Raw genomic sequence first — 22,332 nt, 5'->3', positions numbered from 1 at the left:
GGTCTAGTGAAGCAATCAGCACACAGAGACAGAGACAAAACTAACACAGAAACTGACAGAAGCCAGCACAGATGCTGACCTCCAGAAATAGGGTAAGTCTGAAGGTGGTCACGGCCAAAGACGTGACACCACCACTGAAGGGAACTGCAAAAGTCGGTGGACAGATGGATGACATCCTCTAGATCCCCTGTGGCCTGGCACCACTGGGAAGCTAGGGTCCATTGAGCTGATCTCATATGTAGGCGTGCCATGGGAGTTACATGAACCGTGGAAGCCATGTGCCCTAAGAGTGGAGGAGTGGCCTAGTGGTTGAGGTGATGGACTTTGGTCCTGGGGAACTGAGGAACTGAGTTCAATTCCCACTTCAGGCACAGGCAGCTCCTTGTGACTCTGGGCAAGTCACTTAACCCTCCATTGCCCCATGTAAACCACATTGAGCCTGCCATGAGTTGGAAAGCGCGGGTACAAATGTAACCAAAAAAAAACATCTGCTGAGCTGTGATCTGTTGAGACGCTCGAGCGAAGAACACTAGGGTCAGGAGATTGTCTGCCCTTGCCTAGGGAAGATAATCTCGAGACGTCCATGTGTCCAACAGAGCTCCGATAACCTCCAATTTTTGCACTGGGACAAGATGGGACTTGGGATAATTGATTACAAACACTAGTAGCTACAGCACTCGAGTAGACGTCTGCATGGACTGTAGAGCCCCTGCCTCCGAGGTGCTCTTCACCAGCCAATCGTTGAGATAAGGGAACACATGCACTCCCAGTCTGCGTAGCGATGCTGCGAAAACTGCCAGAAACTTTGTAAAGACTCTGGGCGCAGATGCGAGGCCAAAGGGCAGTACACAGTACTGAAAATGCTGAGCTCCCAGCCGGAATCAAAGATACTTCCTGTGAGCTGGGAGTATCGAGATGTGAGTATAGGCATCCTTTAAGTCCAGAGAGCATAGCCAATTGTTTTACTGAATCATGGGAAGAAGGGTGCCCAGGGAAACCATCCTGAACTTTTCTCGGACTAGGAATTTGTTCAGGGCCCTTAGGTCTAGGATGGGACGCATCCCCCCTGTTTTTTTTTGCACAAGGAAGTACCTGGAATAGAATCCCAGCCCTTCATCCCCTGGTGGAACGGGTTCAACCGCATTGGCCTTTAGAAGGGTGGAGAGTTCCTTTGCAAGTACCTGCTTGTGCTGGGAGCTGAAGGACTGAGCTCCCGATGGGCAATTTGGAGGCCTAGATGCCAGATTGACAGTGTATCCTAACTGGACTTTTTGAAGAACCCACCTGTCGGAGGTTATGAGAGGCCACCTTTGGTGAAAAAATATAAGCCTCCCCCCGACAGGCAAGCCGTCCGGCATTGACACTTTTTCTGAGGCTATGCTGCACTGGAGCCAGTCAAAAGCCCGTCCCTTGCTTTTGCTGGGGAGCCCTAGGGGCCTTAGGCGCATGGCGTTGACGAGAACGCACATGCTGGGGCTGAGCCTGAACCGGCTGCCGAGAAGCAGGAGTGTACCTACGCCTATTATAGAAATAGGGAACACTCCTCTTCCCTCCAAAAAACTTCCTAGAAGAGGAGGCAGTAGCAGAAGATGTCCGGCGGGAGAGAGAATCCATGGCGTCATGATGCTTTTTAATCTGATCGACTATGTCCTCTACTTTTTCTCCAAAAAGATTATCCCCAGGCAACGAACATCCGCCATTCGTTGTTGGGTCTTCTGATCCAGGTCAGAGACACGCAGCCATGAGAGTCTGCACATCATTATACCTTGAGCAGCTCCTCGGGATGCCACATCAAAAGTGTGGTAAGACACCCTGGCCAGGAATTTGCGACACAACTTCTGCTGCCTGACCACCTGGTGAAAAGGTTCAGCAAGCACTAGAGGAAGTGCTTCAACTAAACTGGACAGTTGCCTCACCGAGTTCTGCAAGTGGATGCTCGTGTAGAGCTGGCACGCCTGGATCTTGGCGGCGAGCATAGCGGCCTGATACATTCTCCTCCCAAAAGAATCCAAGGTCCTAGACTCTCTGCCTGGGGGTGCCGAGGCATAGTCTCTAGTACTCTTGGCTCTTCTGAGAGCAGAGTCCATCACCATGGAATCATGAGGAAGTTGGGCCTTCACCATTACAGGCTCTCCATGTACTCTGTACTGGGACTCGGATTTTTTGGGTACAACTGGATTAGAAAGAGGGCACGACCAATTTCACATAAGCACTTCCCTCAGTGTATTATGCAAGGGGGCAGTAGCAACCTCAGCAGGCGGAGAAGGATAATCCAGGACCTTCAGCATCTCAGCCCTGGGCTCATCCACAAGCTCCATAGGGAATGGAATGTCCTTAGATATTTCCCGCACAAAGGATGAGAAAGAAAGACTCTCAGGTGGAGACATCGTAGTTTCAATTGGTGGAGTAGGATCAGAGGGAAGCCCACAGGACTCTTCCTCTGAAAAGTACCCGGGGTCCTTCTCCTCTTCGCACAAGCGCTCCTCATCGGTGTCAGAGAAAAGCTCCCTATGAGGAGCCTGAACCCGAGTGGGGGGTGTCGAGAAGTCGACCCCTGCCTAGACTCCGGCGAAGCCTCCTCCACCGACGTCGAGGGGGAATCGACCCGGGTGGCAGCCGACGTTGGTGACCTCCTCACAGGTAATGGCCCAGATGCCGCCTCCACACCGATGCAGACTGGTGAAGCAACCCCTCCAGAAGCTCCGGAAGAAGGGCCCTGATGCGCTCGTCAAGAGCTTCCATCGGAAAAGGCTGGGGGACTGGTGCAGAAGTTGGTACCGGTGTAACAGGCCACATTAACCCCCTGCCCAGACTATACCCGGGGTTAAAGTGGCCTAGGCCAGAGTATACCCCGGGGGATAAACTGGCCTAAAGGCCAGACTATATCCCCCTAGGCCAGAATATACCCCGGAGTTTACTCTGGCCTAGGCCAGAATATACCCCGGAGTTTACTCTGGCCTAGGCCACAATATACCCCGGAGTTTACTCTGGCCTAGGCCAGAATATACCAATCCAGGGCAGAATAGAATATACCCCTCCAGGGCAGAATACACCAGAATATACCCCCCGGGGTTTACTCTGGCCTAGGCCAGAATATACCCCGGAATTTACTCTGGCCTAGGCCAGAATATACCCCTCCAGGGCAGAATTGAATATACCCCTCCAGGGCAGAATACACCAGAATATACCCCCCCCCCCCGGGGTTTACTCTGGCCTAGGCCAGAATATACCCCTCCAGGGCAGAACAGAATATACCCCTCCAGGGCAGAATACACTATCTATGCCCAGGGGGATAAAGTAGCCTAGGCCAGAATATACCCCCCAGGGAAGAATATACCCGTTTTTGCCTTGGGGTATATCCTGCCCTAGGGGGTACAGCCTAGGCCAATTTATACCTAGTAACATAATGTTTAATTAATTTGACTGTTCATAATATAATAAAAGTCATAACGTCCTGAAACTTCATCTTCTAAGACTAGGAGCTCCTCACTTTAATATAAACGTTCAAAGTTAAACACTGATAACAACATCAAAATGACCCCCCCCCCCCCCCCCCCCCCAGGGAAGAATATACCCATTTTTGCCTTGGGGTATATCCTGCCTAGGTCCTGAAACTTCATCTTCTAAGACTAGGAGCTCCTCACTTTAATATAACGTTCAAAGTTAAACACTGATAACAACATCAAAATGATCATGCTTGTTTTCAAGATAAAGTGCGTGTTCTGTTGTTGACTGCAGATTGAAACTTGCGGGATAGGTCAACCAATCCATGGAGTCACCAACTTTTGTGTGGATGACAATGTCACAACTCAGCAGATTTGCTGTGGCCATGATCTCTGCATCAGTTGCCCATACTCCATCACGGGAGATGCCAGAGATGTTCACATATTCATTCACCTTTTGGTTCAAGTAGTCCTGTAGTTTTCTTCTCAAGTCATTTTTCATGTGGTGGATGACTTTCTTTCTGAGCAGGGAGTGGTTGTCCTCTGTTCCTGTCAGAAAGTAGCTGATGGCCCGGAAGTAGCAGTTGCCATCACCTTTGGTTTTATATGTACGCCGTGGTTGTCCACGGTCCCTTGTGCATCCACAATACACAACCTTACCAAATGTAAGGCCAAGAGTTGTGCTAAGATACTTTCTTTCTGAACTTGGTAGTGGGTTGAAAGTCTTGGTTTGCTTATGTTTCTGTGCAGCCATAGGCGACCAGTATAAGAGGCTTGGACAGGCTAAGCCTCCCCTGCTGTGCTCTGAGAGGTTTAAATTGTTGATTTACCGCCATCCTCACAGCAGGAGCTGCAGTGAAAGCCCTCTAGCCTTGTGTAACCAATTGTAGAAATTGGTTTATGGTTTGTTTACCTTACTGCTGGGAGAGCAGGGGGAGGGGGGTTGGCTGGGTTGCCAGGGAGATATTTAAGGAGGATGACTTCCCGACCTGCACTGAGAACAGATAGCAGCAGAATCGGACAACCAGACAACAAAGGTAGAAAAGATCATTTTATTTTCATTATAGTGTTTGGAATATGTCCACTTTGAGAATCAGTTGCTCAACATTAAAAGTTTATATTTATTTACTTATTTATGGCATTTTATCCCACATTAAACATGAATTAGGGTGTTTTGTGGCTCTACATGAGAATTGTGATGATATGATCCCTTGTTTCATATTGTTGACGGTCTGCATTTTCCGTATGGGTGGTATATTGGTGTATTAGGTTCTGCCCAGTGTAATATTTATGGTACAGTAAGGTTCTGAGTGTGTTTTTGCACAAAGTTGTGCATAGTGTTTTGCAGTTGAGCGATTGTGCTTAGAATATGCTTTGAGCAACCACTTTATTCTTTGACATATGATACATATCTAAATTTAATAAAAGGTATTAATTGTGACTTTTATTTTTATTTATTTATTTTTTCTGTGTGTTATCAGACAATTATGGATTTAAGCTCCACCCCTGGCCCCACCCCTAACCCGCCCCCTTTAGCCTCCCCAAACAGTTGGGCCACCGACCGCCTATGTGTGCAGCAGAGTCACTGAGACAATCATCAGAGGACTGAGGTGGTGGAGTAGTCTCTTCATCCTGGTAAATGTTAAGGTTGCTGGCATGGTAGGTGTTCTTCAGTATCTTGCCAGTCTTATTGTTCTTAAGTTTTACTCGTCCCTTGGTCAAGGATTTCACAACAAAGTAGGGTCCAATCCAGCGTGGTTCCATCTTTGAACCCATGCGATGAATACGTTGCTTATTCTTGATGTAAACGATGGTTCCAGCAGTGATTTCTTTTTGGCTGTTGTGTCGATGGTCAAAGGCACGCTTCTGGTGTTCCTGGGCAGAGTGAATGTTGGTACTGACAGTTGAGCAGAGCTTTTTATGAATGGTTGTCAGTGTATTTAGCACATCAGGGTTGGCATCATCTGAAAGGGGCATGGTGTCCATAGTGTCATATTCTGAGGGATTGAGGTCCATAGGAAGCTTGGCCTTCCGTCCATACATGACCTCAAATGGAGTGCACTTGGTTGAGGCATGCACAGATGTGTGATAGGCAAACAAAACACCAGGGATGAACTGGTCCCAGTTGTTTCCTTGTTCATTGACAAGCTTACTGAGAGATTCCTTGAGTGTTCGATTGTCACGTTCCCGCTGGCCATTTGTTTGTGGGTGGTAGGCAGATGAAATGCGGTGATCTGTTTGAAAATGCTCCATCAGGTTGTCGATAATCGAGTTCACAAACTCTCGTCCCTGGTCACTTATGACAGTGTCCATATAGCCAAGGCGGCAAATAACAGAGTACAAAAAATTTGCTACTGACTTGGCACTCTTATCTGGAACAGCTGTAGCTTCAGTCCACTTTGAGAAATGATCAGTGGCAGCAACGATATATTTGTTGCCATTCGATGTTTCCTGAAGAGGACCCATCATATCAATCCCAACTAAGCTCCATACTTTTCCAGGCACTGGTATACTGTTGAGTGGTGGAGCCTCCTTGCTGATTTTGGGATTTGTAACAAAACATTTTTGACAGGCTTTGACATGTTGGTGAATGTCGTTCTTCATTCCCTTCCAGTAATAACGGACAGAGATTTTGGCTAATGCTTTATCTCTGCCAAAATGGCCACCAGAAATTGGGTTGTCATGACAGCCCTTAAGGATATTTGGCAGTTGTTTTTTAGTTAGAACCTCCTTTTCCCCATGGAAAAGAGTCCCTCTGTCTGCTCGATATGGCTTAGCTGTTTGTCTGAACTGGGTCTTGGCATTTAGACGTTTCTCTGGAGGTAGATCGTAGATCGACAGGGGGTACTTTTGTTGTGCTGCAGTGTAGAATGTCAAAAGTTGGTTATACAATTGGTCTTCCATGGTTGTCAACAATGGTAAAGTAAAGAGTTTGGTGTTAGAAGAAGCAGCTGTGTGTATGAGGATGATAAAAAGAGATCTGCACTTTTCAACCAATTAGAGACAGGGTGAGAAAACCAGGGAAGTGACAACAGAGGAAGCAGCTTCTCAACCAATCAGAGATAGGCTGAGAAATTGTTAGAGGAAGCAACCAATCAGAGACAGGCTGAGAAAGTGTTAGAGGAAGCAGCACAGATGGTATATTCTGGCCTGGAGGGGTATATTCTGGCCTAGGCTACTTTTATTATATTATGAACAGTCAAATTTGTTGAACATTATGTTACAATTGCATTATATTGTTTTAGAGGGAGTATGAATTGGCCTAGCCCCCAATTTATATTCCCCGGGTATAATCTGGCCTGAGGGGGTATAAAGTGGCCTAGGCCAGAGTATACCCCGGGGTTAAACTGGTCTAGGCTAGAATATACCCGGGGTATACTCTGGCCTAGGCCACTTTAACCCCGGGTATAGTCTGGGCGGGGGGGTATACTCTGGCCTGTTACACCGGAATCTGAGGGGGCTCCAGAGGAGATCCGGGAAATTATAGACCGGTGAGTCTGACGTCGGTGCCGGGCAAGATGGTGGAGGCTATTATTAAGAATAAAATTGCAGAGCATATACAAAAACATGGACTGATGAGACAAAGTCAGCACGGATTTAGTGAAGGGAAGTCTTGCCTCACCAATCTAATGCATTTTTTTGAGGGGGTAAGCAAACATGTGGACAATGGGGAGCCGGTTGATATTGTATATCTGGATTTTCAGAAGGCGTTTGACAAAGTGCCGCACGAAAGACTCCTGAAGAAATTGCAGAGTCATGGAATCGGAGGTAGGGTACTATTATGGATTAAGAACTGGTTGAAAGATAGGAAGCAGAGAGTAGGATTGCGTGGCCAGTATTCTCAGTGGAGGAGGGTAGTTAGTGGGGTCCCGCAGGGGTCTGTGCTGGGTCCGTTGCTTTTTAATGTATTTATAAATGACCTAGAGATGGGAATAACTAGTGAGGTAATTAAATTCGCCGATGACACAAAATTATTCAGGGTCGTCAAGTCGCAGGAGGAATGTGAACGATTACAGGAGGACCTTGCGAGACTGGGAGAATGGGCGTGCAAGTGGCAGATGAAGTTCAATGTTGACAAGTGCAAAGTGATGCATGTGGGTAAGAGGAACCCGAATTATAGCTACGTCTTGCAAGGTTCCACGTTAGGAGTTACGGATCAAGAAAGGGATCTGGGTGTCGTCGTCGATGATACGCTGAAACCTTCTGCTCAGTGTGCTGCTGCGGCTAGGAAAGCGAATAGAATGTTGGGTGTTATTAGGAAGGGTATGGAGTCCAGGTGTGCGGATGTTATAATGCCGTTGTATCGCTCCATGGTGCGACCGCACCTGGAGTATTGTGTTCAGTACTGGTCTCCGTATCTCAAAAAAGATATAGTAGAATTGGAAAAGGTACAGCGAAGGGCGACGAAAATGATAGTGGGGATGGGACGACTTTCCTATGAAGAGAGGCTGAGAAGGCTAGGGCTTTTCAGCTTGGAGAAGAGACGGCTGAGGGGAGATATGATAGAAGTGTATAAAATAATGAGTGGAATGGATCGGGTGGATGTGAAGCGACTGTTCACGCTATCCAAAAATACTAGGACTAGAGGGCATGAGTTGAAGCTACAGTGTGGTAAATTTAAAACGAATCGGAGAAAATTTTTCTTCACCCAACGTGTAATTAGACTCTGGAATTCGTTGCCGGAGAACGTGGTACGGGCGGTTAGCTTGACGGAGTTTAAAAAGGGGTTAGATAGATTCCTAAAGGACAAGTCCATAGACCGCTATTAAATGGACTTGGAAAAATTCCGCATTTTTAGGTATAACTTGTCTGGAATGTTTTTACGTTTAGGGAGCGTGCCAGGTGCCCTTGACCTGGATTGGCCACTGTTGGTGACAGGATGCTGGGCTAGATGGACCTTTGGTCTTTCCCAGTATGGCACTACTTATGTACTTATGTACTTATGAGAGTCGGTACCAGGCTGCCAGATGACCGACGCATCGGCACTTCTTGTATGGAGGGTGAGCAGTCCTCCCGGCGCCGACGCTTCTCGGGTGCCGACTCCCTTGGCTCCCCGTAACTCTCAGTACCGTGCATGGAAGGAGATCGATGACGGTGCATCTTAGCTTTCGCTCGACGCTCGTCATCGAGACTCCTCGGTACTGAAGAGGAGGACATGGAATCCTCACGCCTCGTTGGGGCCGGGTCCGACGAAGGTTGGTCCCGGGGGGCCTGCATAGCAGTAGGCCTTGAGATGGGCAGAGACCCACTCGATGCCTCGTTGCTCCCAGTTCGATGTGGTCCCTCGGCAGCCATTAACTGAGCTCTCGGTGTCGCTGCTTCCTTCGACATCGTTGATGCTGATGCCGCTGACCTTAGTACCGATGTCGATGCCGACGTCGAAGGACCAGAGCAGTCAGAAAAAGTCTTTCATGCTGAGCCTCTCGAGCCACTTGGGTCTGTTTCTTTTATCAACTTACACAGCTTAGAGGCAGCTGGGAGGCACCACGCTTGGGGGTCGGTATACGAGATGGTCCGGTTGCAGCGAATACAGCGTTTGAAGCCGCTAGGAGTCTTTGATGACATGGGCGGGAAAATAGCATCCGCGAAATCAAAAGGCTCAATGGCGCCAATAACAAGGCACAAAAAAGGGGGAAAAAGACGCGGTCAAGCAGCCTAAGGGTGGCCGCAACAAAAAAGAAAGGAAACTTCAAAGAGGAAGAAAAAAAACTAAAAAGTAAAGGAAAAAACTAAGAATTTTTTTTTTAATTTATTTATTTATTCAATTTTAAATTTTACAAGCTTAAAAAATCTTGTAACAGGAAACAATTGGTCAAAGAAGGAAATACAATCAAACACATAATAATTTTACAAAAATAATATCTTCATCCCAATTAAAAGTCCACATTTGGGGAGTTCAAAATATACAATATATTGAAGTACTAGCAAGAAAATAATCACAATTTAAATGAAAGGTCTGGCGCATTTTAAGACATTATATTTCTATTTCAAATGCTATCAGTAGGTGGAACAACGGTTCCATCAGTCTTTCTCGATGTAATAAACAACTCCAGTTGGGATGGGTCAAAGAAAATAAATTTTTCAGATTGGTAGGTGACAAGACATTTGCATGGAAATTTTAAGAAGAAAGTAGCTCCCAAGTTAATCACTTCTTGCTTCTTTTGCAGAAACTTTTTTCGGCGTAGCTGTGTTTCTCTTGATACATCTGGAAAAATATTTATTTTTAACCCCTTAAATACTTTATCACGATTTTTATAGAATAATCTCAATATCCATAATTTATCAGGTGATAAAGCTACTGTCGCCACCAAAGTGGCTGGCAGGGCTTGATCTGTGTCTGAAGTCTCTAATATAGCTGACACATCCAGGGGTTGATTTTCTTGTTGTTGTTGTTACCGTCGTATGTTCCCAGAGGGAATATAGAATACTTGTGTGAAAGGAGGTATATTGTCCTCATTAATTTGAAGGATTTCTATAAGGTAATTTTTCAAAGTCTCTTTAGGGAGCATATTAGGCAAGTATGGAAAATTCACAAACTGTAAATTATTGTTTCTAGTAAAGTTTTCCATATTCTTTGCTTTCTTTCTTAGGCTAATTAGATCCTTTAACATTACATTTTGAGTCTCTTGTATCTGCTGTATTTCCTTGGTTTGATTTTCCACCTGTGTATTTAAACGTTTAACTTTATCCTCTACACATTCCACTTCTTGCTTAAGTTTTTGTATCTGTGGAACCAAAGCTTTGCCAAGGTCTACTATTAAATTCCAAAGGCAATCAAGTGTTACTTCAGGGGGTTTACTCTGGAATCGAGCAATTGAAAAAGTCCCTACCTTCTGTTGCAGGAAAAGTCCTACCCCACTGGGGTTTATTTCTCCCTCCGTTGATGTCCCAGACTGCGTGTTCCTCATTCCGTCATGTTCTCCATTTGCCCTCGATCTTTCTTCGTCCATTTCCTTTTCCGGGTTAGGACTCAGAGACGCCGCCAGTGGAGGAGCGAATCCCCGTTGTGCTGGAGGGGGAGGAGGTGTTCGAGCGTCGGGGCTCAACGAAACTTCCAGCTCAAGGGGTCCCGACTCGTCTTCAACAACGGCGGAAGATCCCTGCGAGCCGTTCACCGGTGTACTTGCGTCTTGGGGAACCCGCTGCAAAAAGGTATCAAGAGGGCCACTTCGAGTGGGATTTCCCGGTCACTGGTGGGCTACAGCAGCGACCTTTCCTCGCCTCTTCGGCATCTCAAGGTAAATTTGGTGGAATAAATCAGCAAATAGCTCAAATAGGAAATTTTGCAGGAGCTCTAAAATGCGTCCGACCTCTTCAGCGGCCATTTTGAACAAGAAGTGAGCGTGCGATAAACATGAAAAAACGGTTCTCCTGAGCCGAAAAGGGAGTAGCAGTGAAAACACAACTATCCTGAAGCGCGAATCAAAAAGAACTGAGCACTGCACGTTCACGTCGCGGGCGGGAAGCCGCTCGCTGATGCACGGTGAATTGGCCCGCGCAACGTTTGAGAAGATTCCTGTGCTTTTTCAAGTTTTTTCCGGTCTCCTGGGCGTCACGAACAACGACTCATACGTAAGAATATTGAGCCTGCTTGTCCTCGGAAAATTATGATTAAGGCTCATATCTAATTCTGTAATGGATTGCGCCTGAATCCTATCGTGCATAAAAACTTTGTGGCGTGGTTAGGGTCTTGTTCTCAGATTTCTGTGTGTTGAAAGAGAATCACGCCTAAGTGCGCCAAACTTAGATGTCAGTATTTAGGCCTGGTTATAACAGATCTAATTGTAACCACTGTCATTTCCTTGTCTGTGCTCACCTCGCCCTCTGGTGGCCAGAACCGGTGGTTGCTATGAACTGTCACCCATTCCAGACTTCGGCCCAGTCCGGCCCGGATCTTTCGGGCTGCCAGACTTACTTCCCTTGTTTGTGCCTGAACAGCACCCGTAGCTGCCTTGTGATTCCTGTAGCTGAACTTCAGCAGCTGATGGGCTTTATTAATCACCTGGAAACTTCTGTGTTTGCCTTTGCATCGTCTAAGGTCCCTGGTTTGTTGGTGCTTTGTTGCACTTCTGCCTAGACTGGTTTCTTGTATAGTTCCTTGTCTGATTCTAGTTAGTTTGTGTGTAGTTTAGCTTAGGTTTATTGCTTATTTCTTGTTTCTGGTTTGTATTCTTGGTCTAGTTTCTGTTTGTCTGTGTCTCTTGCTTAGTGGGTGCTCTGCAGCTTTCAGTCCTGTCTCTTTTCTGTCAGTGTTTGTACCCTGTTTCAGTGGCTGCTTGTCAGCTTTCAGTTCCTGTCTTTTAGCTTGTCCATTTCCTGCTTTGGGTAGTCCTGTCTGTCTGTGAGTCCTAGCCCAGTTTCCTGCCTTGCTGCCCATGTATGTTCCTTTCCCCTCTGACCCTCAGTCCCTGTTCAGCCTAGTTGGTATTCAGTTCCTGCCTTGTTTGGTAAGTCCTGCCGGCCGCCTGCAGCCAGGTGCTCAACTCCTGGGGAAGGGCGGTCAAGCGCAGGTGAAGTCTAGCTGTTTCTGTCAGAGTTCTGCCTTGTCTCTGGTGTGGGGTGGTTTTGCCTGCCACTGCCGCTCCTCGGCAGTGGCCCAAGGGTTCACGAACCTAGTTTCTGCCTTGAAAACCTGAGAACCACCTACACATAGGTACACCTTACTGCTAAGTATGTATCTATAAAAGACAAATCTATAAAAGAAACATATTCATTATAGAATCACACTAAGTGCATCACTTTATTAGCACTGCTTTTTAGCACTACTTATAGAATTTACTCCTTAGTGCATTACCTAGATCACCCTAACAAGATAATATTTCAAAGCCCTCGCAATGCCTTCTTCCAGAAAAATTCCTTACCGCAAGCTGTAATAGGTATGTTACCACAAGCAATTGCTCCTACAGAATCCCTGCTTAGTGCACTGTATCCCAGTGCCTTTTCTTTGAATCTATTCCATAGGGTAGCTTCTGGTAAAATTTTAGGGGTAATCATAGGAAAAAATACACTACATCATCCGGCTCACCTTTCTCCACATGTCTATTTACGCCTTCAAAGAAATGAAGCGAATTGGTGAGGCAAGACTTCCCTTGGCTGAACCCATGCAGACTCTGTCTCATGAAACCATAATGGGCAAGACTTAAGAAGTGTTATTATTTCAGCCACAGAAAATACATAGAAAACTACTTACTCTTTTCTGCAGTGAGCATTTCTACAAGAGAACAAAAGTGGGAAGAATCAGTGATGCAGCATTTCTTGCAACATTACTAAATACATTATGATAACCAGCTTTTCCTCCACACATACTAAAATGTTGTATATTGTGTATGAGGCATTAGGGGTAATCATAGAAAAAGATACACTACATCATTTGAACGCGTGCCGTTCACCGCCGCTGTCTTGACTTTCTCTCATCTCAAGCTGTTCTTGACCCACTCCAATATGGCTTTGGCCCTCTTCACTCAACTGAAACTGCACTTACAAAAGTTTCCAACGACCTGTCCCTGGCCAAATCCAAAGGTCTCTATTCTATCCCCATCCTTCTTGATCTATCCGCCGCTTTTGACACTGTTGATCACAGCCTACTCCTTGATACGCTGTTTTCATTTGGATTCCAGGGCTCTGTTCTTTCCTGGTTCTCCTCCTACCGCTTGCTTCGCACCTTTAGTGTACACTCTGGTGGATACTCTTCCACTTCTATCCCTCTACTAATCGGTGTACCTCAGGGTTCTGTTCTCGGTCCTCTCCTGTTTTCCATCTACACTTCTTCCCTTGGCTCTCTGTTATCATCCCATGGCTTTCAATACCATCTCTATGCTGATGACTCCCAAATCTACATCTCTACCCCCGAAATCTCAACCAGCATCCAGACCAATGGCATTTAATGTGAGCAAGTGCAAGGTGATGCATGTGGGAAAAAAGAACCCGAATTATAGCTATGTCATGCGAGGTTCCACGTTAGGAGTTACGGACCAAGAAAAGGTGTCGTTATCGATAATACACTGAAACCTTCTGCTCAGTGTGCTGCTGCGGCTCGGAAAGCGAATAGAATGTTGGGTATTATTAGGAAAGGTATGGAAAACAGGTGTGAGGATCTTATAATGCCATTGTATCGCTCCATAGTGCGACCGCACCTTGAGTATTGTGTTCAATTCTGGTCGCCGCATCTCAAGAAAGATATAGTAGAATTGGAAAAGGTGCAGCGCAGGGTGATGAAAATGATAGCGGGGATGGGACGACTTCCCTATGAAGAAAGACTAAGGAGGCTAGGGCTTTTCAGCTTGGAGAAGAGACGGCTGAGGGGAGACACGATAGAGGTATATAAAATAATGAGTGGAGTGGAACAGGTGGATATGAAGCATCTGTTCACACTTTCCAACAATACTAGGACTAGGGGGCAAGCGATGAAACTACAGTGTAGTACATTTAAAACAAATAGGAGAAAATTTTCTTCGCCCAACGCGTAATTAAACTCTGGAATTTGTTGCCGGACAACGTAGTGAAGGCGGTTAGTTTAGCGGTGTTTAAAAGGGGGTTGGACGGTTTCCTAAAGGACAAGTCCACAGACCGCTACTAAATGGACTTGGGAAATATCCACAATTTCGAAAATTACATGTATAAAATGTTTGCACGTTTCGGTAGCATGCCAGGTGCCCTTGACCTGGATTGACCGCTGTCGGGGACAGGATGCTGGCCTTGATGGACCCTTGGTCTTTTCCCAGTGTGGCATTACATCTATACTTCTGTACTTATGAGGCATTCCAAAATGTTGCAAGCGGAATTACAGAATTCACCCAAAGCAAACCTAAGTTACGCACTGACATTTACACCTGCCCAAAAAATTAGGTGCTGGATCCACACCAAATGCTATTCTATAATAGGCACGTTCCCTTTATAACCTAGCACTTAGAGCTGAATTTTTTTGGTGCTGAATTTTTGGTGCCATTTATTGAATTCCCTCCTATATGGATAATGGGCAGGAATATTCAGGTGTTTTTAAACACCAGAACCATCATTTAAAGGAAATACTGATTGAGACGTTTAAATATTGACCTGTTAGCTTCTGTATCTTGTCTCCTTTATCTCCCAATGGTATTGGTACCCACATGCATCATGACAGCTGGTTTCTCTCTGGTATTTAATGAAATCTTAATCTGGTGTCTTATGAGGTCCACTACTTTTACATTAGGCAAGTTACCACGTGATCCTCAAATCTACCAGCAATTTAGTTATTTATATTCCTAATGAATGACTTAGGAACTGGAATATTTTCAGACATAGTAAATGAATATATAATTACTCACCAACATCTTCAGAAAGCTTGTCTACAGGAAATCAAAACAGAGAAGAGTCAGTGCTTTCAATAAAAGCCATTGGGACTGATATTCAAAGGATGTGTGCTTGTAACTAAGAGATATGCTCCTACACTGGCCTCTCTGAAAATGTGCTATGGCCGAGTTCTTAAATGAATGCTCAAAGTGTTACTTAACTGAATGATTACTAAAGGAAATTAGGATTTGGAGTTAACACAGATTTTAGAGGGTGTTAACTGCAAATCTAATGCTTTTCCTTTTCAGGATATGTTTTATACAGCTCATGCGCTAATATAGTCATTAGCACGAAGTAACTGCTAGGATTTAACAGCGAAGCACATAGCAATTACTACATTGGAAGGGCTAAATGATCCATTCTTAACAGAACTATATATTGTGCCTCGAAAATTGACATCAATTAAAGACACGCTTAGTGTGATTCTATAAAGATTGTACAAAACTTAATTGAGCAACAAGCCAAACAGTAATGATAATTGGGAGTTAACAATTATCGGCAGTAATTGGCAATAATTAGGATTTAGACACATATCTAATTCTGTAACGGATTGTGCCTGAATCCTATCGTGCATAAAAGTTTGGGGCGTGGTTAGGGTCTTGTTCTCAGATTTATGCATGTTGAAAGAGAATCACGCCTAAGTGCGCCCAACTTAGGTGTCAGTATTTAGGCCTGGTTATAACAGATCTAATTGCAGCCACCTACACATAGGTACACCTTACTGGTAAGTGTGAATCTATAAGAGCCAAATCTATAAAGGAAACATATTCATTATAGAATTGCACTAAGTGCATTACCTTATCAGCGCTCCTTTTTAGCACTACTTATAGAATTTACTCCTAGATCACACTAACAAGATAATGTTTCAAAGCCCTCGCAATGCCTTCTTCCAGAAAAATTCCTTACCGCAAGCTCTAATAGGTATGTTACCACAAGCAATTGCCTCTACAGAATCTCTGCTTAGTGCACTGTATCCCAGTGCCTTTTCTTGAATCTATTGCATAGCGTACAGTGAAGCTGTTTGTAGCTAGAGGTGTCTAAGGAAATTATCTTCCGGCTCTTCTGACTAACAGGACAAATTCTATGTAGAATGTGGCAACAGCCATACCAATCCATAGATGACTGGAATTTCTGAAGATGAGACAATCCATTGGTTGTCAGTCTGCGAGTGACTGGGGAAAACAAATAACTTGAATTTAATGTGATTATGACTGAAAGAGTTCAGACCTTAGTTAGTTTATTGGAAGATTAAAACATCCAATGTCTTACTACTACTACTACTTGACATTTCTAAAGCGCTACTAGGGTTACGTAGCGCTGTACAATTTAACATAGAAGGACAGTCCCTGCTCAAAGGAGCTTACAATCTGTGTTTCTCCTTTCTCCTCTTCTATATATTAAGTTATTTGCAAGTTGCAACCATTTGGGCAGGTTAATTAGGAAACATGGTATTTTAGCTTATATATATTTGATTTGTCTGTAGATGATAGCAACAAGATTTGAAGAGATTATAATTATGTCTCACTAAGGTTTGGTTTGGTTGGAGTTGAGTAAATTGAAACAGAATGTATCCAAAACTACTTGTTCAGGCTTTGCTAATATTATGTAAGATATTGTAATGAGATGATTGATGGGTGAAACAGAAGAAGTATCAAGGGTAGCTTCTGGTAAAATTTTAGGGGTAATCATAGAAAAAGAAACACTACATCAACCGGCTCACCTTTCTCCACATGTCTATTTACGCCTTCAAAGAAATGAAGCAAATTGGTGAGAAAAGACTTCCCTTGGCTGAACCCATGCAGACTCTGTCCCATTAAACCATAATGGGCAAGACTTAAGAAGTGTTATTATTTCAGCCTCAGAAAATACATGGAAAAGTACTTACTCTTATGTGCAGTGAGCATTTCTACAAGAGAACAAAAGTGGGAAGAATCAGTGATGCAGCATTACTGGCACTAGAATGTACATACATTATGATAAACAGCTTTTCCTCTACACATACTAAAATGTTGTATATTGTGCATGAGGTCCAGGCAAATCACCAAGTGATCATCACACCCACCAGCCACCCAGCTATTAACATATCTAATGACTGAATTAAGAACTGGAATAGTTTTCGTCACAGTAAATAATCATACAATGACTCAGGAAGGCCGATATTCATACTGCAGGAGGCAGCCCGCATAAGCTGAGCCCAGATATCTCCTGCTGAATATTTGTGGTTAGGATGCTAAATGGAATTTAACCAACCAGGAGCCATTGGTTTACATATCGGGGGAAAGCTTTTCTAAAAGAAAACAAACGAGGAAAGAATCTGTGAATGCAGCAATACGTGCAGTGCTGAGTTTAATAAAAAACAAAACAATAAGAGAAGAACAACTCCAACAGGGAGGAGGGAGGGCTGTAAGAATATTGAGCCTGCTGTCCTCGGAAAATACCTGCTACAGGTATGAATCTTCATTTTCTCAAAGGACAAGCAGGCTCAATATTCTTACCTATGGGGTATCCCTATCCCCCAGGCTCACTCAAAATAATAAAACATTGGTCGATTGGGGCTCACAACGGCGAGGACGTAACAGAGATTGACCTGAAAATAAATTCAACTAAGTAAGAGTGCGCCTGGAACAAACCAGAAATGGGCCTAGGAGGGTGGAGTTGGATTCTAAACCCGAACAGATTCTGCAGTACTGACTGCCCAAACCGACTGCTGCGTCGGGTATCCTGCCGAAGGCAGAAGTGAGATGTGAATGTGTGGACTGATGACCACATTGCAGCCTTGCAAATCTCTTCAATGGAGGCTGACTTTAAGTAAGCCACTGCTAGCCAATTAGAGATGGTGCGTTTTCCGATGGCAACTCCCCTCCTGTTGGGATTAAAAGAAACAAACAGCTGGGCGGACTGTCGATAGGGCTTTGTCTGCTCCACATAAAAGGCCAATGCTCTCTTACAGTCCAAGGTGTGCAACTTGTCTTCACCAGGGCAGGTATGTGGATGGGGAAAAAATGTTGGCAAGACAATTGACTGGTTCAGATGGAACTCCAATACCACCTTTAGCAAGAACTTAGGATGAGTGCGGTAGTGCTATAGAAATGCTAAATAGTAGTAGTTATGATGAAATTTCATGTAAGGTGCATGCACTACCAGGGCTTGGAGCTCACTGACTCTACGAGCTGAAGTAACAGCCACCAAGAAAATGACCTTCCAGGTCAAGTACTTCAGATGACAGGAATTCAGTGGCTCAAAAGGAGCTTTCATCAGCTGGGTGAGAACGACGTTGAGATCCCATGACACTGGTGGAGGTTTGACAGGAGGCTTTGACAAAAGAAAACCTCTCATAAAACGAACTACTAAAGGCTGTCCAGAGATAGGCTGATCTTCTACACGTTGATGGTAAGCACTGGTTGCACTAAGGTGAACCCTTACGGAGTTGGTCTTGAGAGCAGACTCTGATAAGTGTAGAAGGTATTCAAGCAGGGTCCGTGTAGGACAAGAAAAAGGATCTAGGGCCTTGCTGTCACACCAGACGGCAAACCTCCTCCATTTAAAAGAATAACACTTTTTCGTGGTAATCTTTCTTGGAAGCAAGCTCCCTCCCTCCCACGTTCAGGCTGGCTCCCTCGCTCCCTCCCTCCCACATTCAGGCAGCCTCCCTCGCTCCCTCCCTCGCTGCCTCCCACGTTCAGGCAGTCTCCCTCGCTCCCTCTCATGTTCAGGCTGGCTCCCTCCCAGTTTCAGTGAAACGGTCCCTGTCTCCGACAACCACGGATTTTCCCAGGTGTAGGTCCCAACGCAACTCGACTGTGCTAAGCCGTGTGCTCGGACCCAGGTTCTTCTATTGGTCGCGACACGGTCGGCTACTCATCCCTCAACACGTCTGTTTGTCTGTGAAGCTCCGCCTCTACCCCTGTGCCCTGTCCCTTTCGCCCCTCCTCCTCCGTCTCTGACGTCAGTCACCGTCAACCACGGAGTTTTCCAAGTGCAGGTAGCAACGCAACTCGACTGTGCTAAGCCGTGTGTTCGAACCCGGGTTGTTGTATTGGTGGCAACGCGCTGGGCTACTCCGTCCCTCAACGCTTCTGTTTGTGTTTGAAGCTCCACCTCCGCCCCTGTGCCATGTCCCTTTCACCCCTCCTCCTCCGTCTCTGGCGCTCTACGTGACATCCGACTGGGAGGGGGGGCAACGAATGCGCAGAACAGCCTGATCTACAGAGCCTAGCAGACCAAGGAGCCACGGTCTCAGTCAGCAAGACGAAGAGAACGTTGGAGGTGAGAATTATTATATAAGATTACTGGCATTATGACTAAACAAAAAGCTTGGAACTTTAATAGCAGAAAATTAGGTAGGTTTTATGCAAGGCAGATTTATTGGTGATAATGTGATTTAAATCATATAGCCAGAAACAAAAAATCTCCTATGGTTGCCCTCTCACTTAATGAAGAAAAAGTGTTTGACCACATTTAATGGTTATATCTTTTTGAAACTATAAATTGGTTTAACATGGGTTCAAACAATGGATTAAAATTCTTTATTACCAACCTACAATCAAAATTTCAATTAACAATACTAAAGGGTTTGTTTACTAAGCTGCACTAACGGCTTCTGCGCGGCACTGCCGAAACAGCCAGATGCGCTAGCGGCTTAGTAAACCCTGGCGTAAGTTAGAAGCATGTGCAGATGACTTGATTCTTTTTCTATCTGAACCAAATTGCTCTATAGCAGAATTAGTCAGCACAGTAGATTCTTTTTCCAAATTTTCTGGATATAAGATAAATTGGGACAAATCTGAAGTAATGCCCCTGAATAAGAGTACCATTCTTATTGATATAGGTACGGCAAATTTTCATTGGTCTCCCTTACAACTAAAATATTTAGGAATATGGTTAACAAATACCCCATATAAACTATTGAACATAACACAACTAAAATCACAAGAGGCAACGCAGAAATGATCTCCACTACATCTTTCATGGTGGGGCAGACTGGGCACCATAAAGATGATTCTTACTCCTCAAATTAACAACATATTAATGATGTTACCTGGATTATGGAAGCTGAAAAGAATCAGATCTTCCTTCCCGTTTTTTACGTATCATTCCCATGTACAAACATTAGTCATTTCACACTAGAATTACTGCAATTCAGTCTACTTAAGGAATAAGGAATCCCTCATCAAGAAACTTCAAACTACCCTAAATCAGAGGCGTAGCCAGACAACAGATTTTGGGTGGGCCTAGGCAAGAAGTGGGTGGGCACCAAGTGTTCTCCCCCCACCACCACCACCCAAAAAATATCTCAGATGGCAGGAAAATGTTTCTTTCCGCCTTGGCAGTCTGCAGCAGGGATGCGCTGAAAACTGAGCATGCACAGGTGCCAGTATTGTGGAGAATAGCATTTTCATTACCATCAGGGGGACGTTTTCAGCTGGTGGAACTTGGGATCCCCACCAGCTACCACTAAATGTGTGCTACTGTTGGGTGGGCCTGAACCCTAATGCCCACCTGTGGCTACGCCACTGCCCTAAATACTGCTGCTAGACTCAAATGCAAAGCTTCAAAATTAGATAGGGCATCCCTACTATTGTCTAAATTAAATTCCAGGTTATTTTCGAAGGAGAAAGACGCCCATATTTTGACCCAAATCGGGAGATGGGCGCCCTTCTCTCATGGGCCCCAAATCGGTATAATCGAAAGCCGATTTTGGGGCCTCCAACTGCAGTCTGTCTCAGGAATGGACAAAGTTGACGGGGGCATGTCGGAGGCGTGGTGAAGGCGGGACTGGGGCGTGTTTATTGGCCGAGGAGAGATGGGCGCCCTCGGCCGATAATGGAAAAAAGAAGGGCGGCAGAAGCAAGAATTTTGGCTGCTTTTTTTGGACCCTCTTTTTTCACGAACAACTCCCCCAAAAGTGCCCCACCTGCCCAGATGACCACCGGAGGGAATCGGGGATGACCTCCCCTGACTCCCCCAGTGGTCACTAACCCCCTCCCACCAAAAAAAAAGAACTTAAAACTTTTTTTTTGCCAGCCTGTATGCCAGCCTGAAATGTCATACTCGGCTCCATGACAGTGTAGCATGATACCAGAGTTACTGAAATATTTTGTTGGGTCAGATACAAATATAAAAAGCACCGCTGTAAAGAAACTGGTCTGATTTCAAGTTCCTCTTTCTCCCACCTGGAAAACTGAACAAAAGCTTGGCTGGGTGTGGATACCTGTCCATTAGCATAATAAAAACTCAAAGAGGGGCAGCAGCCACAGAGACTGGGGTTTGTGAAACTCCACCTATTCTCAAACAAGACTCAGACTGAAACCTATACAAAAGCCATCAAGCTATAAAAAGCCATTTGCCAGCAGATATCCAGGAAACATGTGACCATGCTCCTCTGCAAACTACAATACCCAGGACTCAGTGCCCCTAGGAACATTATAAAAGCCAGGAACACACTTAGTTCGCTCTCTTCTCTTCCCTTCTCTCCCACCACTGGCTGCTGTAAGGACTTCTGGGCTCCTGTTACCTCTGCCCCATTCTGCTCATCACTAAGCTGGACAACAGACACCTTCCTACAGACTCTCTCTCGGCTTCAGCAACTCTGCAACAAAGACTTTGTAAGTTAATTTGTGATTCAGACCTGTTATCTTGTCGCAAATTTCTCCTGTTCCGGGGCAGAGGGAGCTGCAGCGAAGTTAGCGAAGTCAGCGAACTCAGCTGACAGGCGCGCGCCGCGGCACCCCCCCCAGCGATGTGCAGCCGGGGCGGACCGCCCCCACCGCCCCCCCCCCTTGGTATGCCACTGTTTGGACATCTATGCAATATGGATGGTTTTCAGATTTCCATAACACAAATAGAGCTTCTAAAATAACCACCATATTCAACAGTGCTCCCTTTTTAATTAGTGCTAATGAATATATGCCTGACTGGCGATCACTTCCCCGACTATCCATTTACAGTTAGGACTGCTATTCAGCAGCTCTAATTTTAAATGAATAACCCACAGTATCTGTTTAGTGGCTCAATAGTGCTGGTAAACATAAGAGCCAGGTCTGCTTTTGCCCCTTCCCTTTTTCTGGACATAAAAATACGGCTGTTTCCTTGGGGAATTTCAAAGTGAGAGTATGTATGCATTTTCATTTTCAAATTTGTTAGAGTATACATAGAGCAGAGTGCAGGAAAGCTCTTCTAAGTTATCCAGATAACGGTGTCATTATCCCCTCTATTCTATACATGGCAACTAAATTTGCACACCAAAATCGATCAACAAGCCCTCAACTAGCAATAATTGGGCGCCAAAAGTCAATTGGCAAATGGCTGCATGCTATTCTGTAAGAATTGGCACCTAACTCTCATAGCGTGTACTTAAATAGGGGGCATAGCCAGGGGTGCATGCTAGAGGCATTCCAAAATGTTGCAAGCGGAATTACAGAATTCACCCAAAGCATACCTGTTGGGCACTGACATTAACACCTGCCCAAAAAATTTGGTGCTGGATCCACACCGAATGCTATTCTATAATAGGCACGCTCCCTTTATAACCTAGCACTTAGAGCTGAATTTTTTTGGTGCT

At 45.1% G+C, this 22,332-nt stretch overlaps 1 protein-coding gene across 2 annotated transcripts in view; it reads right to left on the bottom strand.

The window, feature by feature from the left end:
• The window catches only part of LOC115466353 (E3 ubiquitin-protein ligase TRIM39-like), a 399,358-nt gene that overhangs the window by 313,225 nt on the left and 63,801 nt on the right, over positions 1-22,332 (bottom strand). Inside the window, exons 10-11 of one of the 2 annotated variants that reach the window (XM_030197539.1) lie at positions 16,657-16,677; positions 14,747-14,767 (exon numbers count right to left, since the gene is read on the bottom strand). The exons of the other annotated variant lie outside the window; for it this stretch is intronic. Coding sequence (XP_030053399.1) covers positions 14,747-14,767; positions 16,657-16,677 — 42 coding nt within the window. The remainder of the gene's footprint in view (positions 1-14,746; positions 14,768-16,656; positions 16,678-22,332) is intronic. 2 annotated transcript variants of the gene reach the window in all.

The sequence above is a fragment of the Microcaecilia unicolor genome, chromosome 3 (genome assembly GCF_901765095.1).
Source record: "Microcaecilia unicolor chromosome 3, aMicUni1.1, whole genome shotgun sequence".
In the NCBI taxonomy this organism is placed as follows: Eukaryota; Metazoa; Chordata; class Amphibia; order Gymnophiona; family Siphonopidae; genus Microcaecilia; species Microcaecilia unicolor.
This window is presented reverse-complemented; position numbering and strand designations above follow the sequence as displayed.